This window comes from Denticeps clupeoides, chromosome 11 (genome assembly GCF_900700375.1).
Source record: "Denticeps clupeoides chromosome 11, fDenClu1.1, whole genome shotgun sequence".
Lineage (NCBI taxonomy): Eukaryota > Metazoa > Chordata > Actinopteri > Clupeiformes > Denticipitidae > Denticeps > Denticeps clupeoides.
The window spans coordinates 7,884,493-7,900,289 of record NC_041717.1 but is presented as its reverse complement, the minus strand read 5'-3'; the positions used below and the strand labels follow the sequence as shown (position 1 = coordinate 7,900,289).

The 15,797-nt window shown below is 50.0% G+C and overlaps 1 protein-coding gene across 4 annotated transcripts in view; it reads left to right on the top strand.

The window, feature by feature from the left end:
* The window catches only part of tet3 (tet methylcytosine dioxygenase 3), a 31,983-nt gene that overhangs the window by 2,509 nt on the left and 13,677 nt on the right, over positions 1–15,797 (top strand). Inside the window, exons 2-3 of one of the 4 annotated variants that reach the window (XM_028995160.1) lie at positions 542–1,202; positions 8,221–8,280. In XM_028995160.1, coding sequence (XP_028850993.1) covers positions 840–1,202; positions 8,221–8,280 — 423 coding nt within the window. In that variant the 5' untranslated portion in view covers positions 542–839. Of the gene's footprint in view, positions 1–541; positions 1,203–7,184; positions 7,577–8,220; positions 8,281–14,349; positions 14,571–15,797 lie in introns of those variants that run through there. The other 3 variants (XM_028995162.1, XM_028995161.1, XM_028995163.1) reach the window with 3 other exon arrangements.

The following is a 15,797-nucleotide window of genomic DNA, read 5'->3' as shown; positions in this document are numbered from 1 at the left end:
TGTCATGTGCTCAGTGTGAACCTGCTTTCATTTATGAAGAGCACAGGGCGCCAGTGGTGAATTTGCCAATCATGGTGTTCTCTGGCAAATGGCAAACATGTAAGCACAACCCCCACCTGTAGATGTCGGGCCCTCATACCACCCTCATGGAGTCTGTTTCTGACAGTTTGAGCAGTCACATGCACATTTATGGCCTGCTGGAGGCCTTCCTACAGCCTTCTCCTCCTCCAAAACTTCAGTCAGAAAGCATAGGAACTGAGAAGTGGTCTGTGGTCACCACCTTCAGAATCACGCGTTTATTGAGGATGTCTTGCTATTTGCAAATGATTTTAAATCAGTGTTGCTTCCTAAGCGGACAGTTTGATTTCACAGGTTTGATTGTAGACGAATGACTTGGAGTTACATTGTGTTGTTTAAGTCTTCCCTTTATTTTTCTGAGCAGTGTATATATACACACACACATATATGTTCCCCTGTGAAAAGTGACTATATAGTAATACATTTCTCTTCCTATGTATCCCCAATAACTACATCAATTTAGGGACCAACAGTACAATTCCAATGGCAGACTTCACACAGTCGTCTGGATTAACCTGGACCCTGACGCACCGCTGTAGGTAACTGCTTATTAAGGTTCACTGCATTGCCAGTGACCACATATTCTCATATCAACCTGGACTGGACTCCTTGCAGCTGTTTTCTTAACCTCTGTTTACTACCAGACAATCATCCACAGAAGTGCATTCGAAAGACTGTAAGCCCATGCTTTGATGGTGACCTCTTTATAGACCATAAACATTCCTGTACCTTGTGAGCTGGGAAAGAGCAAGAGCTTCGCCATGCATAGGCCCAGCAGTGGCCCTGGGCCTCCATCGCAAGACGTTTATAAATTCTCGCTGGATGACCAAGATACTAAGATCTTACTGCGGGCCAAGGCCAAGGGGGTGATGTCCCCACTGACAGAGTACATTCAGACAGAGCATCAGCACAGTGGCTTCTCCTTGCCTCAAACTGATGGCCAGGATTCCTTGGGCCTGATGGCACCACAGAGGAAAAAGCGCAAGAGGTGCGGCGGGTGTGGGCCCTGCCTACGCAAGGAGAACTGCGGTGTTTGCAGCAACTGCATGAACCGCAAGATTGGCCACCAGATCTGCAAGCTGCGCAAGTGCGACCAGTTGAAGAAGAAGACGAGCAGCTGGGAGGTTAGTTACTAATCAACCATTCTTAACTTAACAATGAAACAAATTGTATGATTGTGGTAGGATGAAAAATGAGGCAAAATACTTCGGACAGATAATTTTTGGTATGACAGGGTTGAATGAAGCCTATGACAAGATATCATGATGATTAGCTGGGAAGGCAACAGGACCTTTACATTTTATAAAACCAGAATGTGACCAGTGGCTTCAGGAAATTTGGCCAGTTGCTGGCCACACACTGACTCATTTACTTAAACGTACCACACAAATCCTATTAAGTTTCTTGTATTGTATGCATTTTGTATGGCTAGGGGTAGTGTATAAATGAGTTTCAGCACACAGCTGCATCAACCAGTGAACGACACAGCGTCGTTGAACTGACCAGATCTAAATCTTGTAGGAAACTTGACATGTATTCCTTTTGACGGCCTGAGCTTGATATTCCTCTAAAGAACAGAGAAATGAGATGGGTGAGATACAGTTTTGCTGCTGTTTAACTAGGTATGAAATGCGTGTACACAAACGGTAATTTCTCCATTCACTTTCCATGCCAAACTGGCCATGGCAGGACTTTAATGTACGTTTAGACAATCCATCTCTTCCTATCCAAGAAACAAGCCAATCATGATCCTGGAGACTCGATCAGAAACGTTCGAAAAAAAACACAAAAACAGTTGCAGTCACGCAATTACGCTTGCCATATAATCACAGCCTAATTACTGATCCAATAGTACATGGGATTAGAGCAAAAAAAATCCTTTAGTTCTGTTATTGAACTCGCCAGCCTTTGGACCCACCCTTGACATTCCTTTGATCCGCAGGTCTCAACATGTCTCTTGCTTGTCTTCATATTGTTGACACCCAGTCTGAATGTCACAGAAAGACATTTGTCAAGCACCTCTTATTCAGTCCATAAAAGTCCAGAAATCTCTCATTGAAATAACAAATGTCATTTTGATAAGTATTAAGTAATAATTTGAACACTAACACTATGCACATGCACACACACTGCACAAAATAAAATAAAATAAAAAAATTCATCTAGCACTTAACAATTTCCGAGCATATTCTTTTTCTGACAAGTTGGGCCTTATCAGGGCTCTTAGTTTGTAAACTCATAATCTATAGAAACCGAATGAGAATTGCTGGTGTCTTCCTCTTGCAAGTCGCTTTGGATAAAAGTAAAGTAATTTTGTAGAACATATCAAATATCAGTTATGATCTGTGTAATATCAAGACCCATCAGGCCTGACTTTTTGTGGTGTAAAATATTTACATATCTACCACTCAAAAGTATTTTAATAAGATGTTGCAGGAAAGCCCCCGGCATATTTGGTGTAAAAGTAGGACAGTACTTTAGTCAACCGTAGTGACACCAGCTATACCATACAGTTCCACTTAGAAAGAGGACAACTCAACAGAGTAAATAGAGAGAGATTAACCACCTTTTGCTGCTATGATCATTGTTTAGTTATTTTAAAATGAGATATCATTTTGCAGTTGCACTTGGTTGAACGAAACAGAGCAGGACTGCTTAATAGAAAGTGAAGTGAATTGATTGTAATTGTGAAACAGTGCAGCACAGCACACAGTGACACAACGAAATTTGTCCCCTGCTTTTAACCATCACCCTTGGTGAACAGTGGGCAGCCAAGACAGGCGGCCAGTGCTCAGTGGCACCTCGGGGGCACATTGGCGGATTGGGATTCGAACCGGCAACCTTCTGATTACGGAGTCGCTCCCTTAACCGCTAGGCCACCACTGCCCAAAAAGCTCAATATATATCGCGCCAGGCATGTTATTGCGGCAATTTGTGTGTGTGTCTGTAGGATGAAGGCTCGCTCATTGCCTGGGTGGCTATAAACCAGTCACACATCATGTGTTTTAGTCTGTTTTTCTTAGGTTAACCATCAACATTTGGGAGGGGCAGTCGAGGGCAGACTCTTTAGTGGGGAGGTGCCCTTCCCATGTCACGTTGGTTGGCCACAGAGCTGACTTATCGAACAGTTTTAACGCTTTTATGTTGTTGTGTGCGGTCTTCCCGCTTTGACCCCCTGGCTAGCTTCCTCTACACATCGTAGCCACACAATGAAGCTGTTTGTTTGTTCAAAATGGTCCCGGTCTTGAGAGCACCCTGTTTGGAGTTTGAAAGGCTTAGCTTTTGGACCTCGCGCATAATGGGTCATTCTTTTCGCAGGGGTCTCAGGTGCTGCAGTCAGCGACACCTCCCTCTCCGTCACTCTCGCCATGACCCCTCGGGCCTTGGGCGGAAAGACGGGAGCGGAGACGCTACTAGGGCCAGTCAGGAGGCATGCGAGGCAAGGACAGGAAGAGCGCAAAAATAAAGTCAGTGGTGGCGGGGGAGGTCAGACAAAGCAGGAAAGGGGGGTAGGAAAGACAGAACCATTTATTCCTCGGTTCTTTGACCCCGCCCAAGATTATCTGCCCAGGCCAGGTCATTTTTAACACTTGTTGTTGAAGCCAAACGCATGTTCTAAACGTGGTGTCCTCCATAAATACACTCTGCTTTGAATACAGCTAACTTGCAAATCTATGCTGAAAATGCCTTTTGCCACCTGCTATTCTGTCTTTTTCGAGCCGTTCGGCCCGTCCCTCGTGTTCACCTGCCCCACTGTGCTTTTAGATCAGGGTGTGACTGTGTCACATGGCTTGCACCCATCCCCCGGCCGCTTGTGCACACTGACCTCATCTGTGGCAACACACAAACACAGCATATGCCGGGCTGGGAATGTTTGCTGCAGAGGGCAAATAAACCAACGCTCCTGGTGCAGGTTACCCAGCTATGTTAAATATTGGAAGTGCAAGTCACGTGATTGCCAAGCGGAGGGAACAATGGTGCAGCCCCTTTGTTTAGTAGCTGCACTCGTTATTGTGGCTATAATTCACCCCCCATTGAGGTGACCCCATGCACGAGAGCAGCAACTGAATCTACATCACTTGGCAACCACATCTCATTATACACATCTCGTCCAATGGGGACACGGCAGACAGGTTCTGTAGGTCACGGGAGATGCGTTGGTAGTGTCTACAATAGGTAGGTTTTCACAGTGATGCCGACGCCAAACGCACTTGCTGCTGGTTGTTCAAATGTAGGGTTCTTCTTTAAATTATTTCCCCCCAAGCAATTTACTTCAGGTCTGGCCGGTAATACACATAACAATAATGATGCGATTTTAATAAGACGTTTTTTATTAAGATATGATAAGATGATCCTTTTTTTTAGTCCCACGAGTGTAGGAGTGTGACAGTTTCCCTTCCCAGCTGACTATTCACAGGGTCGTGACATCCCGGCGGGTGTGACTTTTCTAGCGACACTGCCCCGAGTTTGTACAAGGGCCAGTGGGTGCAGGGGGGCAGGGGTGATGGGAGGTGTTGGAGTTAGCGGAGTTCAGCGGGGGTTTAATTAAGGCTGATTATTCCCGGTTTAATTACAGCGGCGCTCTCCAGCTTTCTGACACGCCACTCAGCATTGTGGCCGGCGGCCGCTCGCCATTGTGGCGGCTCTTAGCATGCGCTCAGCCAGACTCCCGGTCTCCTCCGGGCGGAGGGCGCAGTGACCGCCCGTTTGCCAAGAGGGGAGAAAGAGATGGGGGCTCGGCCGGTTGGGGTTGCCGAGCGCTAATCTTCCATTGATCCCGGCGCGGGAGAAGGGGAACCGGCTTTGGTTTTTGTCTGAGAGTTAAGGCCGGGATTACTGCTCCATTCAGGCTGTCTGGAGGACTGGCAGCGTCTCCAGAGAAAGAGAACGTGCTGGTCCTTCTGGAGAGACCAGGTGGTGGCGAGTTGGTGGAACCAAAGAGCGGCGCTCGCTATGGGGGCACGTGCTCAGTCAGCGCGCTCCCGACGCCGGCGCGCCGTGGTTCCCACGCTCACATTCCCTCCCATTACACACGTTCTTCCTGCTTCTCTTTTAAACGTATTTAGTCCGAGGTCCGAATGAGAGCATTTTACACATTTCCTACCCTTGATGGCTCCCTTCTTCGCGTCTGCCAGTTGGGGTTGTAAAAAGTTGAGTGGACCCCCCCCCCCAGAGCTCTTAATCAGGCACGGTGTTGGCGGTGTGTGTGGGATCTCTGTGGTCCGATGGCAGCTGACTGGTAATCTGCGCTCGCCTCTTAATGTCTGTTCACCAGGGCTTTTGCTCCGTTCTTTTACTCGCTGCTCCGCCCCCCCCCGCGCCTACACAGTAGTCAGTTGTTCTAATCACGACGTATACGGAAAATAAAAACTACAAGTGCGTTGCACAAAACAGGACCGGCAAACTTTACAGAACCGTCACCGCTGCCTGCACGACAAATGTCAAACAAGTACGCGCAGCGACCGTAGAGAAATCCACGAAGGAATCTCGCGGCCAGCATCGTGCCCTTTTCTACACCTCTTTAAACATGTTCACAGCCGCCATCAGAAAATCCGAAAGGGTCCAAACAACATTTTGAATCGATCGAAAGGCAGAGAATACAATTCCACAATTTTTCTCAGTCGTAAAAAACATAACTTGATCACATTCATACTGAGGTACGTTTTTTTTTTTTCCCAAACTCACCGATGTCCTCTATAAGATTCCGCGGTTAAATTCCCTCAGCCGCGCTTCAAGCCGTGCTTCAACACACGTGCCCCTGCTGACGTTGTTTTGGCTGCCTCCAAAAAAATCCATCTTGCTCCCAAACTAAGTGACGGCGCTCTCAGCCAATTCTACACACCCTACATCTGTGAAGATTCTCAGTCATCCAGGTAAATTTGTCACGGCAACTGGACTTTCAGAAGTTCTTTCAGAACTTTGTCAATCAGATTGTCAAAGTTCTGTGCATGCAGAACGAAACGTCTGTACATTAAAGAAAGAAAGGGGCCAACAAGTGCTAAACACCTCTGGGAACTCCTTCAAGACTGTTGGAAAAGCATTTCAGGTGATGACATCTTGAAGCTCATCGAGAGAATGCCAAGAGTGTTCAAAGCAGTAATCAGAGCAAAGAAACTAGAATATAAAACATGTTTTCACTTATTTCACCTTTTTTTGTTAAGTACATAACTCCACATGTGTTCATTCATAGTTTTGATGCCTTCAGTGAGAATCTACCAACGTAAATGGTCATGAAAATAAAGAAAACACATTAAATGAGAAGGTGTGTCCAAACTTTTGGCCTGTACTGTATATACAGGTGATTATGACCATAGGACATTATGGCTGAAATTTCACCCTGCGCCGTATTGTGTGGCCAATATTTTTTTAAATAATTAATTTCAATGAACGGTCAAGTAACGTGTGTCCTGTACTTGTTCATCTGTTTTAAATGGAAGGGGAGTAATTAGACTGTAGTGTTCTGCGTCGTCTTTGTCTGCTTGCAGTCATATTTTGGAGCGTGCGCGTGATGTGTCTGCGCCGGTGACATTGATTGGCTGCGGTGCTGTGGTGCACGCAGGGCACATGCGGATTGCGCAGCAGAGTCCAGTCCGGCTGTTGCAGGCAGCCCAGACGCAGATGGTGTGCAGCGATACCACATACCAGAGGCATTGTTTAGGGAAGCCGAGCCGAGGAGATAATTGACAGCCGTAGAGAGTCCCTCCCCACAACCCCCAGTCCACCCTTCTCTCCCGTTCCATCTCCCGAGGTCACACATCCACTCCAAGCCCCCTTCCCTCTGGATCCAGCCCCTTCAAAGCTGCGTTCCACCCCTCTCTTTCTGTCTCTCTCCGTCACGCACACTGTCTCCCTCTCCGTGTCTGAATTTCACCCTAGCAGCAGAGCCCATCCTGGCTCCTGATTGGTGGCCCGGGCTCTCTTTGTGTGCTATCTGTAGCGTGACGTTGCGTCGTGCACCGGTTTGTGTGTGTTTGTGTGTGTGTGCCCGTCCGGGGGGAGGGCAGGATTCACATCACGTATGCGCTCAGCTTTTTTTTTTTTTTTTTTTTTTGCTTGCTGGAAAGAGTGGAGGAAAGAAAGGGGAGGAGGTGGGTTAAGTGAAAGAGAGAGAGAGAGAGAGAGAGTGGGAGGAGAGATCTGTGTAGTGCAGTAGTGATAGCGATCACACAGGCTGGCTTTTAAAAGAAAAAAGAGAGAGAGAGAGAGAGAGAGAGAGAGAGAGAAATCATCCTGTGTGTGTATGTGGTAGACCTTTTGGCGAAGGGGGAGGAAGTGAGAGAGCCAGAGAAAGAGAGCACAGAGTGCACGGGTGCTAATGTAACACAGGATTAAAAACTCAAGATGGCTTCCTGAATGGACAGATACACTCAGAGACTACCGAGTCCAAACGTGAAAGAGAGGCTCGAGAGGGCGGCCGAGCCGAGACCCGAGCAAGCGTGCTTCTTCTGATGGGGACACCGCCAGCCGACGGAGCGCACAAGGCAGATTGGCTCTGTGGGTAAATATTAATTACCGGGGACTGACGGACGGGAAAGGCAGAAGCCAGTCCGAGACAAAACATTACCGGCACCCTGAACCGCCAGACGGTGGAGGGGAGGGGGGGCTTTTATCTCTTATTCCATCGAATGTTTTATTACTCCACTTTCAGGTCGTGCTGTTTTCTCTCTCGTCTTTTCTCATTTGGTGCCATAGATGCTCTGTCCTCCATTTCCTTATTTTATAAAGTTGAATTATAAAGTTCATTTCAATTTTTCCCTAATGTACTGTTGCTTGATGTTCCAAAATGTTAAGCTGATATTTATTACCGTTCGATCGGAGTGTGGTCTAAATTTAGACGTGAATGTTATATTTAAGACAGCAAGTATGCAGACTGCATTACGGGTGGAATCAGTCACCAGAAAATCATTTCAGGACAAACTGTCATTTATGATTCTGTTTTATTTTTTTCTCCTCTTGACTGCATGAAATGTCCCCGTCATCTGAAGAGATTTCTCAGAGCAGAATCCGTATTTTAATTCATCATGCAGTTGTGATTGGCAAGTTAATGGCTGTTTGAACGGATGCCTTTTGTCACGTCGGTTTATTGATTTTTATTCTTTTCCTCTCCCCCATGTCTCTTCCACCCCCGAATGGCTGGTTAAGGTGGAATATTCTGAAGAGGACATACAAGCCCAGTTTTTAATCCAAAATCTGGCAGAAGAGGTAAGAATATATATGTGTCCCGTTTGGCTGAGAGAATACTGCATTGTGAGTGAGAGAGAGAGAGAGAGAGTATGTGTTTTGTGTCTGTCTACGTTATAAAGGGCACATATGTGGCCCTTGCACCCAGGCGGCACACGTCCATTCAGACTGTCCCCCGTTGCGATTTGTGTCCTGTTGCGTGCCCATGGGTCGGTGGCCTGGCGGCTGGTGGATATCTGGTTTATGGGTTTGGGTTTCGTTGGTCGCGCACTGGGAAGGCGACAGCGAAAATGCTTGTAAATTGGCATCGAGAGCACACGAAGTCGCAATCTGAACGGCGTACGCGGGCCTGGCATGCCGACGCGTGCATTTTGGGCCGCGTTGGCGAGTCTGGTTACACCGCGCCACGGAGTTTAAAGAGTCCCGGGCTCGACGCTTATTGGCAGGAGAGGGAGGCATGTGCGGAAGCAGGAGGAGCGGACCAACGCTTGCCGAGGGAGGGGGGGCGGGGGTGGGGTTCTGCCAAAGTTTCCAAGTCGTTCAAGGTAAAGGGAGTAAAAGTTACTGGGTCACGGGCGCATGCGCAGGCAGCCGTGTTTACGCCTACACGTGGTGGCGTGCGTACGGACTGTAGTAACCCGTAGCGCTCCGACTCTGCAGCCGAGCCGCGGCGCGGCTTTTCTGCGCTAACAACGCGCGGTGTCACTGTGTACACGCTCGTCCGCCACCGTAGTCGGCAGAAACCAAACCGCGTCACTTCGGCAACCAGCACTTCACCACGCCGCTCTCTCTCCGCGTAACAGTGCAGCCTCGCAGGCCCTCCGGTTTTAACCAGCGGAGTGGGAGCCGGTTCTTCCATCTAGACGTGCAATTATTCCTGATGACATGTTGCCATGGGCGTAGTGCTGATGCAACATCTGCCTCACCGTGTTGTGGCCGTGTGCGGTGGAGAGGTGCCACGCCGCTGCGCCGGTTTGTCTAAAGAGGGCGTCTCGTCCGTGGGTGAAACGTCAGCAGAGTCGCGAAACAGCGAAGGTTTCGCCTCGTTAGATGTTGTGCGGTTAAACTCAGAAGCCGGTCTTTACTACGGTTGTAGGCAGTAACCCGTCGTCATGGCAACAGGCTATATAACCGAATGCACAGAGATTACCGAGAGCCACCTAAGCACGCCGCGGGTCTGTCCGCTTTTCAGCGAGGACTTCATTTCCGCTGATGAATTTCGAATCCCAGCTTCGTGCGCTGTGATATACGGTAGACGGCTACGTGCTATGTTCGAGGGGCCCGCGTGCCGGAGGGGGCTTTAAACTCTCAGCCGTCTGGATTTAAATCCACGGATTTCCCCTTCCGCCGGCACGACGCGGAAAGGGTTAACTGTGACCCAGTTTCTGTAGTAACGCTGAATGGCACATGACATCATCACTGTAATTATAGCTCTAGCCCACCCTCCTAGCTGGTCATGTGACATGCCGGTGCCGCGGACTTGTGAAAGGGGAATGTCGTGTGTTTTTTTTCGTTTCGTTTTGTTTATCTCTCAACCGTCAATGTCCAAATTTTTTGAATTGTGTCATCAAACAAAAGTCGCTTAAGCAGGACCAGCGGACTAAATAACGTCTTTGCGACAGTCGCGCGGCAGGCCGAACCCGGGATGCCAGAGCTCTTGAATCTAAGGTGACACAGAAAAGCAAGCGAGCACTTCCTGCTCAGCAGCTTCCTGAATGTCACGGGTGGCGGCTCGGTTGTCATGGATCTGCGCTAATTAGCGGCACGTAGCTGACGTTCAGCTCTGGACCCAGCGAACGCCGCAGCCGGTACGGGACGCGAACCTGATCCCCGTGCGTGGCATATGCCGGGCCCTTGCAGGAGCCGGTGGCGGCGGCGCCGCTGCCGCAGTTAATGAAAAATGAATGGAGAGCGGCGCAGCCTTTAAACCTCCCTCGTGCTTCGTCATCCAGAGTCAAGAGCGCCCGGGTTTGGCGTCGGCCAGCCAACGCTCATATTTGCCCCCGGAAATGTCCCGTTTTCACGTCCAGTTATGTAATTACAGCTTTATTAATGCTGAATACGTCACTGGGGGGCATCAGCAGTGGCGCCATTCAGGGTTTCGAAGCTCCACACTGCAGCGAGGCTCAGTGCAGCAGTCCGTGCCGCGCCGCGCCGCGCTGGCCCTTTAAAAATGGCTACGGCTGAACATATGGAGAGCTAATCTTAGCCCGACTCCAGGGAGAGACAACGCTGGCCGCCAGCCACCGTGCAGAGCTTGAGAAGGTAGCCTCGCTCACGTCTCTCATTCCCTCCTCTGACGGACATGAAAGCCTCATGAAAGCAGTCTTGACGTCCTCTCAGATGTTTTTTCACACCCGCTCCGATGGCAATATATTCATATTCCTTCGTATTCTTTTCACCACCAAACCACGCTCAGTTATTAAACGGTGACGGGCTTTAACTCATTATTCTACGTTAGGGCGTTGTTCCCCAATAGTGGGTTTTCCTGTCATTTCCCCTTTTCCTCTGCTGCCCTCCCCCGTTCTTTTGTACGTTTCCCCCTCCCCTCTGTACTGCACATTTCTTCTTTCTGTCTCTCAATTTCCTTCGCAAGGAATGCTCTCTGCGGGCAGCGATTTTCTTCTCCGTCAAGCGATCAACTTCCTTGCCCACTCGCACCTCCGCACTGAGCGACGAGGCAAGCTCCACCCTACCTCACCCCACCCCCACATCTCTGGCTGCCTTTTGTGAGGAGCGGCGGGGAGGGGGCCGCCCAGCTGGGCCGTGCGTGCCGGCTTGCACGTGCCGTGCGTCATGAAGGACAGACTGAGGAGTTATGACACACAGGATACCCGACACTGGGTCCAAAGCAGAGGCGGGGCAGGGGGTCACGGGGGATGTAGGGATAGAGGAGATGAAAAGCAAAACGATAGGATGAGATAGAAAGAAAGGGGTAAAAGAGAAAAAGATTTTTAAAAAAAAGACAATGGAACTCACTACGACATTCCAGATCTTTCTTAGTTCAGAATTCCCCTCTTAAGAAGATGCTTAAGAGTTTTTCTATTTTCCTCAATCTGCAGAGACCAGCCTGTAAGATCACAGTTGTTCTCTAGTTCTTTTCTTAAACCAAGTTAACGTGACCCGCGGTTACGTGGATTAATGTATGCAGATGTAGCATCGGGTAGAGTTAGGGGTTACCAGGCTATCTGATTTGGACCACCGTGGCCCGTCTCCACTGACCTTGGCTTGCTGTCAATACCCGTCGGATGAATTGGATTTTTCGTGTAGGCAAACATCTAAGCCGGTCAGAAAGCTAGGTTATGTAACACACACACACACACACACACAACTGCATCATGTATGATGTTCATGATCCTACATTCACATGGCTGAGCCTGTGTATACTAGTCAAATGTTTGTCATTAAAAGGTAAAAAGTATTACAGGAACATACGTTGATACGCGGCGAATAATTGAATGGAAAGTGGAACCACACCAATGACGTTTCTGTTTGTTGTGTATTGCGCTGTTCGGGGCTTTACTTATTCTACTTCTGCGGGGGGGGATAATGATGGAGGAACCCAATCCGTGTCTTCATTCGTAGCCCACGCGGTTTCCCCCCTCGGCGTGCGAGAACCCGAGCAACCGAGGAAACATCTGAGTAAGCCTCGACTGGTTTTTTGAGTCAGAACGTGGTCATGAGCGTTGCATCATCTGTCAGCAGCACAGGGCTGATATCACTACCTGGCGATGGTTCGGCGGAATCGGGAGCAAGATGATACCTCTGATTCAGCCTCTGGAAACGATGAACCTGATGACTCAGTGCGCGTTGTGGTTTCAGTAGGAGTTATTTCTGCATTTGACATTTCAGTTTCTCGGATATTCTTCACTGGCATCAAACAACGAGTGATGGACCACAATAGTGCATCATGAAATGCTTATTCACTAGTGACTCTTCATTATGAATATGTAAGTAATATGAATTGTGCTGTGGTCTTGGGAACCACAATGCAATCACAATGTTTTAGTGGGTTTAGTTAGGTTAGCGGACGCGTAATCAGAAGGTTGCCGGTTCGAATCCCGAACCGTCTGAGCAAGGCACCGTCCCCGAGGGTGATGCTTAAAAGCAGAGGACACATTTCCTTGTGTCGCCGTGTGCTGTGCTGCAGTGTTTCACAATCACTCCTCTTTCAATAGCATTAGTGTATTTTGGACTGCGATTAACCAGCACTCGTCATAATAAAGATGTTCAGTTCCAGGAACAGAAGGGGTTAAGTATGCACGCCGGGTGGAGAAATGAATATGCTGTGTCACTAAACGAGGAAGGAGGGCGTGCGAGAGTGAGTGAGTGTGTGGGGGGGGCGGGTCGCACCTACACCACGTCGCCGGGGGACGGCCGAGGCGGGACGCAGCTCTTGTGGGATCGCGATGATGTAAGAGGGACGTCGCGGGCGCTCCTCCATCGCCAGCCCTCTCCCGCTCGTCGGCGCCGGAGCGCCGCTGCCTCTCCGTTCTCCGGCTCGATCCCGCCAACGCTGTCGAAGGGAGCGCAGGCACGGCGGGCGGGCGGGCGGGCGGGCGAGCGGGAGCCGTGGAACCAAAAACAAAAGTGAAAGACAGCGAGGCGGAGAGATTGGGAGGAATAAACGGCGCGTTATTGCGGCTGATGCTGCCGGGGTAGAGAGGCGATCGCGAAATAGTAATCATGCAAGAGTCGAAATTGCGGCCAAGCCTACGGCAACCTGCACTGTTCGGAGAAAACTGCGCCATTCCTCCATTACCGAGCGGGTCCGGTCCAAAAACAACAACAGAGCGGCGCCGGCCGCGGGAGGAGGACGGGAGAGAGGGAAAGATGGAGAGGGCGAGACAGGGAGCGGGGACGAGCGGTAGCGTGAACTTGGCAAGTACCGGCTGAGCGAAGACTCTGCGGCATCGAAGGAGAGAAGGAAAGAAGAAGGATACGGTGCGGAGATCGGAGACGAGTCCCGCTGTCCAAAAAAAACGGCAAGACCCGATGCTCCTGGGTCCCTCTTCACCGGGAGCCAAAGTGGGGAGACGGTGACACCGTTTGCCGCTCATGGACGCGTGCGATTAGCATTTTTGTCCTGACCCTGGTCGCCTGTCCTCGTCTGCCGGTCTTTTCCCATAAACTACATCTGTCCTCGCCGCCGCTGTTCCAGATGTTCAGGCCGATCTTTTTACTGCTCAGGCTACTTCGTCTCCTCGGTTCTGCTTCCCGTCCATGTTGGTTTGCCGTCCGCGGCGTCCCCCGCTCGGCATTTATACGAGCAGCGAACCTACGGCGGTAGCCAAAGCCCACGGCGCCGTCTTCGCTCGGGACGAACTTCATGGCGCTCGCCGGCTCATCCCGGCGTCCGCACATCGCTGCCGAATTGGAACTGTGAGCTCGGCTGAGCTCGGGCAGGACAAATCTGCAGCAGGAAGTGTAGAACGTAAAAGGAGAAAAGAGGCGCGCCGCCGGACGTGGCTCCGGTGTAACAGAGGCGGTAAAAAAAACGAAAGTAAAAACTCTGAAAATACATCAGCACCCAAAGTTGCCACATCAAAGCAGTTTTAATTTCAGTGTTTTTTTTTTATATTCACATACACACACACACACACACACACACACACATATACATGTAACATATTACATATGCCGGTGCATATGTGCATTTGTCTTGTAGAACCTTTTCGCTCCACCAGAATGCACGGTGGAGGGGGGACGCCATGTCGCCCGCGAGTTGCCAGACAGCAGCAGCCGTGCTGCAGTGCACGCTGCGGCGCGGCGTCCATCCCCCCAGCTCGCTCACCGCACACTCCTCCATTCCACTGTACGTGCCCACTGTGTCTCACATAATGGCCTCTCTCGCTCTGCGCACACAGAGGAGAGGGGGAGGAACAGGGAGGGAGGGAGGGAGGGAGGGAGCGCCGGCAAGCGAGCGAGGCAGAGGGGGAGGGAGAGAGAGAGAGAGAGAGAGAGGGAGGGAGGTGGGGGCTAAAAGGAGAAGCAGACCGTGAACGAGAAGGGAGAGAGAAAGAGGAATACAGAAAAAAGGGGAAGGGAGGAGCAGAGAGATATAATGAGAGAGGAAACAAGGGGAGAGCGGCAGTGAGAGGAGACAGAGAGCAAAGTGTGTGTGTGTGGGGGAAGGTGTGTGTGTGTGTGTGTGTGTGTGTGCGCCGCACAGAAAAGGGGAGAGGAAAAAAAAAAAGAAGCCACATTGCCACTGGCTGTCCGTCTTCCACCAACACCAACCGGCGCTCCATGCACTCCTCTGCGCCTCCTCTTCTCTCCTGCTCCTCCGGCGGCCGGGTCCGGGCGTCCATGTAAGTAGCCGCTGTCCGGCGTTCCCGACTCCGCTCTCGGACGCGTAATCTCGGCCGTTGTCGAGCGCGTACGTGCGTGTTTGCCGGCGAGGGCCACGGAAGCGTAGTGAAGGGGCGGGAGGGGCGGAGGAGTGGGGTGTCGTGTGTCTAACTGTGGATTTGTGTTCAGCTGTCGACTCCCAGGCTTTATGCCCCCTCCCTCACGCCCTCCCTCCCTTTTTCCCTCCATCTTTCTCCCCCCCCCCTCTCGTGTGCTTGCTTTGTGCCGTCAGCCTCTTGGGGCATCTGCTCCACTCGATAGATAGCGTCTCTCTTTTTTCTTTTTTTTAAATGCTCACATCGTCAAACAGGTCGGGCCCGGCCCTCCGGTGGGGCGTGTTGATGTTTTGGTTGTAGTGTGCGAGTGCGAGGATAAGAGGGAGTGTGTCCTGGCAGCTGTGGAGCTCTCTGGCACGCAGTAAATAGTTGCCGGCTGAGCACGTGCTCGCTGCTGTCAGAGGCAGCAGGTTGGGTACGTGCAGGTGCGGCCGAGCCCAATGAACGCCGCTGCCAGGCAGGTGTTGCCAAATCGACACGTGATTTGTGGGTTTCTCGTGGGGATTTCATAGCCGCGTGGCTCCTAGTTGGTGTGGGGTCAGGTTTTTCTTGATTTAAAAAAAATAAAAAAATAAAAAAATTATATATAAAAAAAAAAAATAAAAATTATGGCTTCAAAAAGAGGAAAGGAGAGTAGAAGGAAAGGTTTTTTCCCCAGCTGTGTCATAAGTGATGATCTTGTGACTAAGGTGGTTTGTGTGGGTAATATGGGGCCATGAGCCTCTGGTGCCTATTCAGCTGCCCACCCAAACTCCCATGGGACTCCAACTAGACACGGTGCACAGAGGGTGAATTCAAAGAAGCTAAAACCAATAATTAGACACTTCAACAAAGAATAATTATTGCTCCTTCTCACAGTCCAATAATGACTTATTGTTCTACATTATGGTTACAAACAATGTGTATATTAATAAAGGGGATGTAAAAAATTACATAAAGCAACATTTTCAGACAATGAATGCATTTATATAGGCCTATAGTAAAATTTGTGGAAGGTTGCATGCAAACCTACTTATATACAACACCCACACACTGAGGCAGCATTGTTTGACATTCAAAGGAGAGTAGGAGGAAGAAAAATAAAGTTCTGTTGGTAGGGCAGAAGGAGCCAGAGAGATTATATCATGGTTT